The sequence below is a fragment of the Vidua chalybeata genome, chromosome 18 (assembly GCF_026979565.1).
Source record: "Vidua chalybeata isolate OUT-0048 chromosome 18, bVidCha1 merged haplotype, whole genome shotgun sequence".
NCBI lineage: Eukaryota > Metazoa > Chordata > Aves > Passeriformes > Viduidae > Vidua > Vidua chalybeata.
The window spans coordinates 7349339-7362275 of record NC_071547.1 but is presented as its reverse complement, the minus strand read 5'-3'; the positions used below and the strand labels follow the sequence as shown (position 1 = coordinate 7362275).

General features: G+C 42.9%; 1 protein-coding gene across 4 annotated transcripts in view; it reads left to right on the top strand.

Moving 5' to 3' along the window:
* Positions 1-3528: 3528 nt before the first annotated feature.
* TANGO2 (transport and golgi organization 2 homolog) overlaps positions 3529-12937 on the top strand; it is a 28710-nt gene continuing 19301 nt past the window's right edge. Inside the window, exons 1-2 of one of the 4 annotated variants that reach the window (XM_053959618.1) lie at positions 3529-3707; positions 11845-11966. In XM_053959618.1, coding sequence (XP_053815593.1) covers positions 11911-11966 — 56 coding nt within the window. In that variant the 5' untranslated portion in view covers positions 3529-3707; positions 11845-11910. Of the gene's footprint in view, positions 3708-6589; positions 6663-6765; positions 6882-6904; positions 7026-11844; positions 11967-12937 lie in introns of those variants that run through there. The other 3 variants (XM_053959617.1, XM_053959619.1, XM_053959616.1) reach the window with 3 other exon arrangements.

Genomic DNA, 12937 nt, shown 5'->3' with positions numbered 1-12937 from the left:
GTCTTTTCCTCCTTATTCTGTAGAGACAGACAAGAAAGTAAAAAAATTGACCTAAGTGTTTTGAAGGTAACTATGATGGCTATTAGGATGTCCCCACACCTGACAGAATACTGTCATACTCTGGTTAAACTGGAAAGACACAAGCCAAATGTAAAATCACACTTAGCTGCTACAGCATTTGTTTACAATGTCTGTGTCAATGATTTATACTCACACAATAAAATATTAAGAGCAACAAACTATAAACTTGGTAGCACAAGAATTCTTACAGGTTTTCCTTGCAGTGTATCAATTCTGACACTACCCAAGATCCACTAAAAGCACTGCAGATATAATGTGTTGCATTACATAAAATCAAGTACAGAAGCTTAGTTTTATATAACTGTAATATGCATACAGATGGTCTTCAGGACAAGATATCTAATCTAAACTACAGTTTGTACAAAATTTGAGGTAGAAGCAAAAAGCAGGAATTTTGCCATTTCTAGTACAGTGTCCTAACTCAATAAAATGGGAAACTCCCTCTATTTGTAGCTCTTGTTGGTTCTTCCAATATTAAAAACTTTCTGATACTGAAATCAATTGCAGAGATTTTGAATGTAATAGACAAAATTCAAATAAGGGAATTATTTTTCATCTATTTTAGCCAAATAGTACATCAAAACTATGGTTATATAAATTGAAATTCAGTTATTTGACAGCAACTATGGCATAATAATAAAATAAACAAAGTCCACTTTATAAAGATCACCAATGTCAAATAAAACACAAAATGAGATCTCTGAACAATACACAAGGATGAGCCATGCAGTCAAACTATTGTTCTTGCCTCCCAAATGCATTCCTTTAGCCAAGCAATGGGAAGATAAACCCATTTGCCTAATGGAGCGTATAATTTAAATATTTCAGACAAGAATTGACAAAGATGCTGCTTAAAATAAATTTAAGAACCATCCATCCAGATACCTTGCAGGATGAAGACCCCAGCACAGCTGGTAAGTTATTTTTTCTATACAAACTCCAAACTTTCCAGCCCCTGCAGTTACTTTAGTCACCGTGCATACCCTGTATTACTTTATTACAACAAACCTTTTCCTTTTTTTTCCAAAGGAGATTTAATACGAGGCTGCATATTTTCTCTTTGGCAGTGCCTTGCAACATTTCTAAAATCACTAAAATTTCAGATTTTACTACTGCACCATGCAGTGCTACACAATTTTGTAAACAAAATATGTCTAAATTTATGGAGCCTTAAAGGACTAGTGTATTCAGCAGATTGCAGTACCTTATCCAGAGGAAGTTACAATCAGGCAATGTCAATATTCTGTCATTTAGAAGCAGGATTTTTTACCATAAAGCATTCCGATTAATACAAATCAGGAGGGCTGTTTCCTGCCTCCCACCCCCCCTGCAAAACTTGTATTTAGGGTTTAAGCTATTGGTACGATAACAGGTCTTCACTTGATAAAAAAAAATCTGCTTAGAGTTTTTTTTTAACATGCTATGAATCACGTTTTGCATTGTGACCTACCTAAAGGCACAACAGTACAGCGTAACAAGCAAAGTGCATCTTTTAAGAATTCCCCCTTTCACATACAAGAACAAGTGCCTTCGTGAAAAAAAAAAAAGAGAAAAAGCAAGAAAGATAGTCTTTACTATTTCAAATTCACTAGAAGTGAACATTTCAGAGAGTTTTTCAACTTCTACAAACGTCAGATTTTAACCGTGGACCTCAATAGTACAGGGAAAGCGAAAATGAAAAAATAACCCCTAACTCTGGCTTTTAAGTGTGTAATGGGTGTCGCGTGAGTGAAGAAATAGGTTAATTTTGTTTGGTCTTTGCTACAAAGAGACTCATCTCCTATGCATGCCACAAATAACCTGAGCAATGACTTCCCTCCATGATACGAGCTGCCCATCATATTGCAGGATTATTACAATGTTGGTTTGTTTAGGGCTTGCTTGTGTGTGTGGCTTGCGTATGTAATTCAGGCATTCGCATACATCAACTCCTCGTTGCGCATCTCACAATAAACTGATGAACGCTGTTAAACCTGAACCAGCAACCTTTAGCAAACAAAGAAGTCTAGCCCGGAATCGTGATGCAAAATCACCCCAAAACGTACTACACCCTGCAAGAACCTCACAGAAAATAGCCCGGCAACCTCATTCATTTCCCCCCCAACCCAGCGATCTGCTCACCATCTCCGTCTTTATTTCTCTGTCCTCAGCTTATTTTCCTTGCTGCTACTGGCTTCAAGGAGGTGGCGCACAAAAAAAAAAAAAAAAAAAAAAAAAAAAAAAAAAAAAAAGGAAAAGAAAAAATGTTAAAAATAAAAAAATAAAAAGGGGAAACCCCCCAACTCTTCAATAAACCGCTGGGCAGCCGCTGGGCAGCATGTCAGCCCCTTGTCTTCCGCTCCCCGCGCAGGAGCCGCTCCCGCCGTGCCCGCCCCGCGGGTGCCCGTCCGTCCCCCGCGCGTTCCCCGGGAGAGCGCCCGGGCTGCACCAGCTCCTCCCGCCTGCTCACCCACCGAGGGAGCCGAGTAGTCGGAGCCGGGCTGATTTTCCCCTCCCACCTCCACATTCCTATTTACAAAGGGTATCCAAGACCATCTTTATCCAACGGGGGGTGGGGGAGGAAGGAGGGGGAGGTGGAAATACTCATTAACCCTTTTCTTGCATATACATTTTCTACTGTGATTTTTGGAGCGCACGGGGGAATTCCCCTTCTCTACAGAGCACATGGACTCGTTACCATCGGGCCCGCGGGGTCCCCGCTCCCGCACTCCACCTCGGCCGCTGACGGTGCTCCCGACGGCCCCAAGGCCGCTCCAGTAAAAAGGTCCAAGGGCACGGCTGGAAAACGCGCGCCCTCCCCAAACTATTGCTCGGAAAACAACCGGAGCGACCCGCGGGGAAACGAGAGCGCGCTGCCCGGCCAGACCATGATGCCACCGCCCGCCCACCTCTCTATTTATTTATTTATTTTTCCAAGCGGGGCACATTCCTCAACACTCGCACCTGGGGGCAGGAGCGCGGGACGCGTGAGGGGCCGCGCGCCGTGCCCGCCCCGGGGCCGCGCGCCCGCGCCGCCGACCCCCGCGCGCGCCGCCCGCCTGCGGCCGCACGCGAAGCGGCGCGCGCCTCCCGCGCCGCGAATTTTCCCATTGGGCGGCGCCGCTGCGATCGCGCCCGGCAACCGGAGCGCCATTGGCGCGGCCCCGCCCCGCCGCCGCGCGCTGCCGGCCGCGCCGCGCGCCATTGGCCCGCGGGCCTGTCCGTCAAACGCGGCGGCCCCGCCCCCGGCGGGCGGCGGGAGTGACCGAAGGAGCGGCCGCAGGCGCGGGGCGGGAGAGAGAGAGCGGGGCTCCGGCGGGGACCGCGCGGTCATCTCCCCGCACCGGGCGGTCATCTCCCCGCACCGGCACGGCGGGGACCGCGCGGTCATCTCCCCGCACCGGGCGGTCATCTCCCCGCACCGGCACGGCGGGGACCGCGCGGTCATCTCCCCGCACCGGGCGGTCATCTCCCCGCACCGGCACGGCGGGGACCGCGCGGTCATCTCCCCGCACCGGTACGCGCGGCCGGAGGGTTTCTGCGCTCGGGAATGAACGCCGCCTTGCGCAGCTCTTCGCCCGGGGGCGGCGGGCCCAGCTGGTGGCTGAAATGCTGTGGCAGAGGGCCCGTCAGGTGCAGCCAGCCAGGTAATGCTGGCACGCCATCCGCAAGGATTTGTCTAACTTGACCTTCTCGCCGTTTGCAGTCTGTACGCTGCCATCGTCTCCTATCAGCTTAGTCTTCGGTAACCTCAATAGCTTGAGCTTCCTACACCCCTATTTTGTATCGCGTTTTAATTTATGTTCCTCCTTTGAATAATTTCCTGTGGTTTTCCTCCCTCCCTAACCGTGGGTGCCAGAAATGGTGCAGCAATGTCCCTGTGCTGTGGACAAAGACAATGTCACTCCCCTGTCTCCCCTATATATTCTGTATTTTATACAGTAAATGGTTAGAGTAGTCCATTTTACCACAGTATTATCCTGAGAGGTCACACTGAAATAATAACAACTAAATTCTTTTTTGAGGTACTTTTTGCCATTCCAGCCCCATCTCTGCATTCTTTCCAGATGCATTTCCTCACATTTTATGATATTAAAAATGCAATTTACTGGACTGGAATGACTTATTGGGCACATGAGATGATTTTGTAACCAGTGGTGAATTATCCACTCATTTATTAGGCTACAAAATTTACTAATAAGTATCTTGCATCATGTAGACAATCGGTAGAGGTATTAAACTAGATCTGGGCAAGAACCCATCTCTAGAAAATTGTCAGGGTCCCTGATGTCTCCTCTTTAAAGCTGCTTTTTGAGACCTCTCAGGGAAAAGATATTTAATCCATCTAAAGTGTGCTTTATGTATTCCAAATAATGTGCATTCCAGGACTCAAGGAACAAACTCTTTGAACAAATGTCAGGAGTATTTATCTTTTAGTTTTTGAAACCAACTCAGGACAATTCTATAAGCCTTTAATTAAGCTTCTGCTTGTATTTTAGCTTTCTCCAAGAGAGGTTCTGCCCTGACAGTACCACTCTTTTAAAGTGGATACAGAAGCAGAGCCTGCTTGGGATCAGTCTATTCAAGTTTGACAAACAATGGGAGCTATGCACTGATCCCCTAGGACAGGGTCTAGAAGGGGCAACAATAACCAAGCTGATTTAGGCAGAACAAAAGGTAGACACAAGAATAAAAGGAAGAGTCAAAATGGCCACCAAATCCATTATTTACAAGTTCTTGCAGTGGACTCTTTGTGCAGCCTCCTAAAAGGCTTTTTAAATGACTCTGAACTTATTCTTACTTCCCATATGTATTAAAAATAAAAAAAAAATCAGTAAAAAACACAATTCCGTTTTAAGCCTATGGACACTTTCTTCTTCCCATAGATGTGACTGCTGTTGAAGGTCTGCAGATTACCATCTGCAGATTTTAAATGAGAATTGAGCATAGAAGCTAAACAATCTTTGGTCACAGTGATGAATCTATACTTTAAGACTCAGAGTGCCAAAAAGAACAATACATTACATTTAATGTGCATGCATTTTACCAATTTCAATGTAACAGAGATTTGTATAATTTGTCTATTTAGTCACCAGATAACTGCTTTAAATAACAACTCTGTACCTGAAAACATTAATACATTCTAGGTTTATATCTCTCAACGTAATTACTGCAATCTATTATTGTGTTTCAGAAGCAGTAGTACAAAGAATGATGATCATAGACTCACCCAGTAATTTTCATCAGTAGATCTCAGGAGACCTTGCAAAGGTCAATGTGATCATCCCATTGTTGATGATGGAGAAGGAAAGCATTGAGGTGAACTTGCTCAATGTCATATGCCAGAGCAGTGCTAAACCTGACAATTGACTTCAGGTTTTCTGTATGCAGGATAAAAGGTTTTGCCTGACAAGCCACCTAACACATCCATATACCCCGAGAATTCTTTTAATTACTGTTTCACATCTTGTGTATACTGTGTTTATCAGTGTTAGAACCTGGAAGAACACTCCAGGCTTTTATGGTGTTTCCTTACAGGCTTCACTATAAAACATTTTGTTATTTTCAGGCTCCACTGAAGCCCTCTATTGCCACCCATGAAAAAAAAAAAGTCAGAAATAAAGTTTGAGATTTTGTTTGAAAAATGAAATAATAATATTTCAGTAGAACAAAAAGGTGACACAGATCCAGTCCTAACCCAAATCTGCAGATCTAGGTAAAATTACTAAATGTTTGGTTATCAGTTCTGATCATGCTGTGCTAATAACTGAAAGCAAACTTGATGTTGTCACTTGTGTTTTCCTCAATCCTCAGGAAAGCTGTCCTGGCTGGAATCCATCCCATTGCAAGCTCAGGGCTCAGTGACTTTGGGGCCCTCCTGGAAGCAGAGTCTCTGCTGAAGGTGGTCAGGGGAACAGCATCCCACACAGGGCCTTGTTCTGGGGGGTCAGGAGCTGCATCCAAACCTGCTAAGGTTGTCAGCAGCCTGGGTCTATTTGTCCTCAGAGGTATGAGCACTGTGAAGCTCCGATCAGGCATATAATGTTTTTATTTCACACCTCCATAGAATCAGCAAGGTGAGGAGAGACCTTTAAGATCATGAAGTCCAACCTCATTAACCACTGTAACATCTATAAACCACTAAACCACATTACCAGGTTTAAACACCTCCAAGGATGGCAGCTCTGCCACCTCCCTGGGCAATCTGTTCCAATGCCTGACCACCCTAACAGTGAAAAACATTTTTCTACTACCCGAATTTCTCGTCTCCGCCTGAAACCAGATAGGCTGGTAGCAGGCTGAGGCAGCCAAGAAGCAGCTCAAGCGCTGTGAGATGACTTCCCAATGCTCTGGGGGATGCCGGGCGGTGTCGCACCGGCCCCTCGCACACAGCCCGCGGAGGTGCAGGGCCCGCGGGTCCCGGGCCAGGGCACAGGGAAGGTGTCGGTGCCGGCGGGCCCGGTCCCCGGGCACAGGGAAGGTGTCGGTACCGGCAGCGCCGGCGGGAGGAGGAGCCGGGCCCGGCCCCCGCAGGGGCGGTGCTGGCCGGCCCGGCCGCCCTCCGGAAGCGGCGCGGGGGACGGGCGGTGCGGCGGCCGGGGGTGAGTGAGTGAGGGAGTGAGGGAGGGAACGAGGGGCCGGGGGTCACTGTGCCTGCAGGGCGGGCTCGGACACAGCCCGGGGCCGCCTCAGCTGCCGCCATCCTCCAGGAGCTGTCGGGCTCCTGGTTTGGGGGGCTGTGTGTGCCGTTCCTGGCCACCGCCACAGCCCCGGCCCTCCCCGCCGAGGAAGGTGCTGCTCCTGAGCGCCATTTGCTTAAGGTTTTTATCCTAAATTTATCCAGCAGCACCTCGGGGGATATTTTCAGGTGTCAGTTCGCACCTGTTTTCCTTGGTTATGCGGTGGCATTTCATTCCTGCGTGGATGGTGGCTGGTTGGTACTTGCGTCACGTACAGGAGTAATTGTAAGTGTACAAGAGTAGGAAAGTAATTTTTAAATTAAGTTTTAATATCTAGTGACCCTTGGAGGTCAAGAAATTGTCACAGTTAGACAGTGAAAACTGCTAATGTCTTTGGTGGTTCCTCCCTGAAGAAAACCTAAGAACTGTACAAGCTAAAAATACAGCTTTTATCTAAGGAACAAGCCCTGCAAAAGGCTCTGAGTCGGCAGATCCGTTGCTGATCGTGCTCTTATTAACTGGGGCAAAGGCTTTTTTACTCAATTCTTGTAAATATTTCTAAAACATGATGTGGTGAAAGGTTATGTTTACTGGCATTTGTTTCTCATGGGAGCTGTACAGTGGACCTAATTTAGTAAAATGCCAGACAGAAATCAAGCAGCTGAAAATAAAATTAACCCGTTAAATTTGGGAGTGCCATTCACCTTACATGTTATTTTCTGTGTTTCTTAAGTGTTGTACTTTCACTTTGCTGTCTCTTGCAGGGAAGACTGACTCCTCACCTTGGTAGGGTTACAAAGCCTGGGTTACTTACAAGTGCTCTTCACAGGGAACAACCTGGAAGTCATCAAATTATAGATCCATCTATTCCACTTCATCTGTAGTTATTAGTATGGCTGCAGTGGAGCATGTGGTACACAAGGGAAGTGCAAAAATGAAACAGTAAAATGCTTTAAAAATGCAGTCAGGGCACACTTTTCTCTGAGGGAGAAAAATAGATTACTTTTAGGAACTAATCAAGCATGTCTTATTTTTGATGATTTTAAAGTTTACTATTAAAAACTTCATTTCAGTAGTGCAAGAAAATACATCAACTTTTATGGCACTTCTGTGGGTATTTGAGGACTGTAGGGCTCAGTTTCATTTGGACATACTCAAAAGAGACAGTAAAATAGTTCTCTACTCTGCTGAACACAAGTTATTGTTGTAATAGATAGAATTAGCAGATTCCAGTGAATAATGTTTTGTAGCTGTGTTTTAGACTGCACCTAAACAATAGTTTTGGATGAGTTGAGAAGCAGTTAAGATCACTGTGGTAACTGACAGATATTATTTATGATGCTTCATTTGTGAATGCAAAATACATAACAAATGGCTTCCTTTTTCAAAGCCTCCTACTGGGAATTCTTAAGGGTAAAATAGTTTTATGCCAAATTGTGAACTGATTGCTTCTAATCAACCAAATCATGGTAGAACCCTATGGAAAGAACATACACAATCTATCATGTTTGGGTCTCCTGAAAGTCCCTCTAAATGCTACCTTATGCTGGCGTGTATCCACTCAGACTTTTAACAGATCCTTCAAATGAGCAAAACAACACACTGTGCTGTCTAACAGAGTGCTGTAGCACAGAACAAGAATCTTAGTTACTTCAATGTCATTTCCAAATTAGCGGTGCCATTTGGAGCAGAACGCTTAATTACAGGATGTTTGTGGTTCTTGTCAAGCTGGTTTGTGTGTATTAGGCATCAGTTGGACAGCAAACTAGAAACATTACAGAAATAGGAGATTGTTGCTATCATGTCATCCTTGGTAACTGTTGTCTTGTTGACTAGGAATAAGCAAACTAGAGTTTATAAAAGCTCATTATCCAGAGAGCAGTCTTCACTGTCTCCATCCTAGAGCACAGGATTTCTCCCCCCTTCCTGCAGACCTTGCCATGTTCCATAGGGTGTATATTCTGGCTTGTATTCTCCTCAAAAACAAAATCAGAAAGCAAGTGTTGTACCACAACTTAGCCTTTTCTATTTGAGCTCTTTAAACTATGGCACTTTCTGCATCTCTAAGGATGGTTCTGAAGACACATTTTCTGCAGAAATGGAGTTTGAAAATCAGCTTTTGATCTAGCTTTGGACTTGCTGTAGGATCAAGTTGCAAGTGGAAGTCAGTGCTGGCCTAATCTTTTTCACCTTCTCCTCTCCTTGGTCTGTGGAGACTCAGCTGAGTGAGGAGGAGGCTGAGTTGAGTACATGTGCTTTGCAGCTCCAGCTCTCTGCAATGTGCTCCTCTCATCCCCGTGGTTGCAGCAGCAGCAGCTTTTATGTGAGTTTGGGCTCGAGAGAATAGCACCTGCATAAAGACTTTTTGATTGAATGTTTATGTACTTACAGTATCTATGACAGCCCTTCAGTTTTTTTTCTCATAGTGTTTTGTTAATTATTGTAAATTTCAGAATATCCAAAACTGAGTCTGACTTACAGTATGCTTCTATTTAAGAATTTAAGGGTAATATCCACAACAGGTGTTTCAAGTGCAATGTCAGCTTTAATCAAAGAAGGTACCAAAATACATTGCTTGCCTCCTTTGCCAGTTAAGTGTTGCTGCTATTTTAAGGGGTAGCTCTGTTTTATCTGCCTTAAACATTTCTGTCTAAAAGAAAAAAAAAAAAAACCATTTATGCTTGTCTCAAGGCTGGCAGGTGGAGCATGAGATAAAAAATGCTGGTTTGATATTTGGGGTTAATAAAAGCATAAATGTAACTTAAAGAACTGTAATGACATCAAGCAAGGTTGATGGGGTGACAAAAAGCATTCTGTCAAAGCAGTAGTACCTAAATAATAATGACTGGGGATTCTAGAAAGGTACTGAAGTGTTCAAAATATTTGTCCTTCTAGATACTTGTGATGAGTATTGCAAACTTATTGTGCAGCTGTTTTCTGACTGACAGGTTTTGTTTAATCTTTATGCTGGCCAGTAACTTTGCATGAACAGCTGGACCTACTTGATTATTTGAAGGGAACCCAATAAATCAGCTAATGGAACCTGAAACCAGTTTATTAAAATAGAGGTCTTATGAGTGATTAATTGCAAACAGTTTTCTATCAAGTAATCCATTTAATTATCTGGCAAGGCACCTAGCAGACATATCTCCATAGTCAGCAAGAGTACTCAGTGACAGTTGTTATTAAAATTGTATTTTATATCCCTGCTTTTACCAAGTGAGCTTCTTTGCACTTTGCCAAAAAAAAAGTTTTTAGGATTCCCTGCCATACTCAGACTACTGCTGTAGATGGGAACCTCTAAACCCATAGATTTGAAGGTGATCTCTTCTGAGCTGTGAGTGTTGTTTCTGAAATAGTCTGTGTGTAGAAGATCTAAGTCTTCCAGTACTGGCAGTTCAAGTCCAGTATGATTGCAGTCTACTGAAAATTCAGCAATAAAGTCTAAGAAGGGGCATAACACCTCAAAAGTGGTTAGATTTTCTCTATGAAGCTGGCTGTGGGTCTTCTTAAAGACCTGGCTAGTCAATCAATTATCCAAAATTCAAGACTACATCTTTTTATTTTTCATTTCATTTATGATGAATTTCTAAGGCATTTATTTTGGGATTGACTTGATAGAGGCAAAGAAAGCCAACAGTACGTTATTGTGCAACCTGTTAAACACAAAATAGTTGTATAGCTCTGCTATTGCTGCTCTTAGCTCATAGATCATGAGTCAACTTGGGAGGGAAATTCCTTTTGTCAGTGAACAGAATTTAAAATACTTTGAGGTATATTTATATATATACAGACACACACACGCTCCTGTGCACTAATTTTCTTGTCAAGCATGTCAGAAGTGTTGCACCTCTTATTGAGTTATTTCATGTCCTGCAGCAGAAGAGTCCCTTTGCAGCATATTGGGTTGCAAGACTGAACTTGTGCTATGACAACAACAGCAGGCTGGTTGTAGTGCTGAACTGTGACTTGAGAGGAGCCAGCAGCTAGGGACAAGCTGTTAATTTGAGAAAAAACCTGTATAAATGCTGCACTTGCAGCTCTGTTTTTGGTAATGTGAATGTAGTAAAGATGATCCATTTCCAGATATCTCTTATGACAGATAATGTAGCAATTAAAGAGCAAGAGAGATGCTTTCTACATGTCTTGAAAGTGCAGTTAAAAATCCTGGGTTTTATACAGAAGTTTTTTCAGTCATTGGGTTGCTCAGATGGCCTTAGAGTTGTGGTGTTGAATTCTACCTCCCTCTCCCCTTGACTTACCTTGAAAGTCCTTGCATGGCAAAACCTCTCAGTAACAATAAAAAATGGTTGTGTGTGGCATCATTGGGTGGTGGCATTCCAATAATTGTTTGAGCAGCCACAAAAAGTAAAGATCAGACTGCAGTTTTATTACAAGAAAATGTTAATTGGACAACACAAAATATTTGAAAGCTGTTTTGTTGGTTAGAAATGGAAAGCCCATTTGTCATTCCATCTGCATGGCCAGAATTTTAAATATTGCACAAGTGCTGGAAACTCCTCATCAAAATGTAAACTCTGAACACAAAATGTCTATCGTATTTCTTTTTGTACCAGACCTTTTACCCAATGCAAACAATAACAATAATACTTTCTCCTGTACGTTGATAGTAGCTTGGCCTAAGTTATACTTTATTTGCAGGTCTGTGAGTGTCTTTAATGAGGCTTTTTCTGTCTTCTTCAACAGTTTGAGTCTTATTTTCCCTTTTATTCTAAAAGAAGCATTTTGCCTTCCTTAAGAGAGGGGGAAAAAAGTAAAGGTGCTTTTTGGTAATGAGCAGAAAATTGCATAACAGTGTTTTTTTCATGTATTGCTAGCACTCTAGACTTTGTCAATATTTTCCTGATGCAGGTTTTTTCCCTAAAAATCTGAACTAGCCAGGCATAACTTTGAAAGAACTACTGTAAGAATTTGGTTAGTAAATCAGTCTTTAGAGCTATTCTGTTTTGGAAGTTGTATTTTATTTATGTATTTGTATTGTGAGTTATTAGTCAGTACATTGCAATCCTTAAGCTCCAGCACAGCAGCAAATTTCTCTTTTTATAATTTGCAGTGTAATAGATAATCTTTATTGCCATTTTAGGCTATTACAGAATGACCTTGCATTGAGCCTTTGTGGAAGAAACAAGATTTAAACATCAGTTCTTCAATGTGCATCCTTCTATTCAAATTTGACCCACGGCCAGTTTCAAAAAATGCGTACAGGTAAGATGGATGTAGTTAAAACAGACTTGCTTCTGTAACATTTTACACAATTCCTTTTTGTAGCCAGTGCGTGAATTACAAACTCAAATCAGTATTATGTGTTCAATTGTGCTTTTGTAGTGTTTAACTTCATGCTTTCCCCATTGGCAGAGTTACTGTAGCCTTTTTTGAATCATTTGGTTTTAGACTATATCAGAAGTCTCGGGCTTTGTAATCATGGACCTTTTGCTGGTGATCTCTCGTGCTATGTCAGTCCTTTGAATATTGTACTCCAGTGTTTGGAAGTCCTGCCTTCTACTTTATTATTTAAACTAAGGGGAATCCTGTTTGTTGGGCATCATAGTTGTAGCTGTCCCCTGCTTTCAGTGTGGTAGATATGTTTAAGGCTTCCAGTTTGCAACCAAGGAACTTCTAAGAAGTGTCCTAGCCTTTCCCCTCCCCAAAATCTGCTTGCAATTAAAACTGTGGGCAGTAACTAAGTCATGTGTATGAAATCTTCAGCCAAAAACTAAAGAAAAAATAAGCTTGCAGGCTTCTAGGTCAGTTTATAAGAATGTCTCGATGTCATACAGTGAGCTTCCAAAGTATTAAACATTCTCTCTCCTTGTAGCCTGTCCTTTTTAAATTTCATATCCAACATCAGTATCTTTGAGTACACTGAGCATGTAATAAAAAGACAGGAAGCACTTCAGGCCATAAACAGACTAGGAAGGTTTATTGCTGTGTTTATATATACTCTATAGGTACATATTACCTTGTAGGGTACAAGTATTGGTATTCATCCAGAAGCCATCAGTCAGTCTGCTCAGTGAATCATTGTGCCTTTCACTGACTTGTTTTCTTGTCCTCTTGTATTAAGAAGCGGATGCCATTCTATAGAAAGAGAGGAAAGGAGAATGGAAATCTCAATTGTCCAGAGTGCATTCCTCTCTGCATCTGGAGCTTGACTAAAGAGGGATTTTGTTTATGAT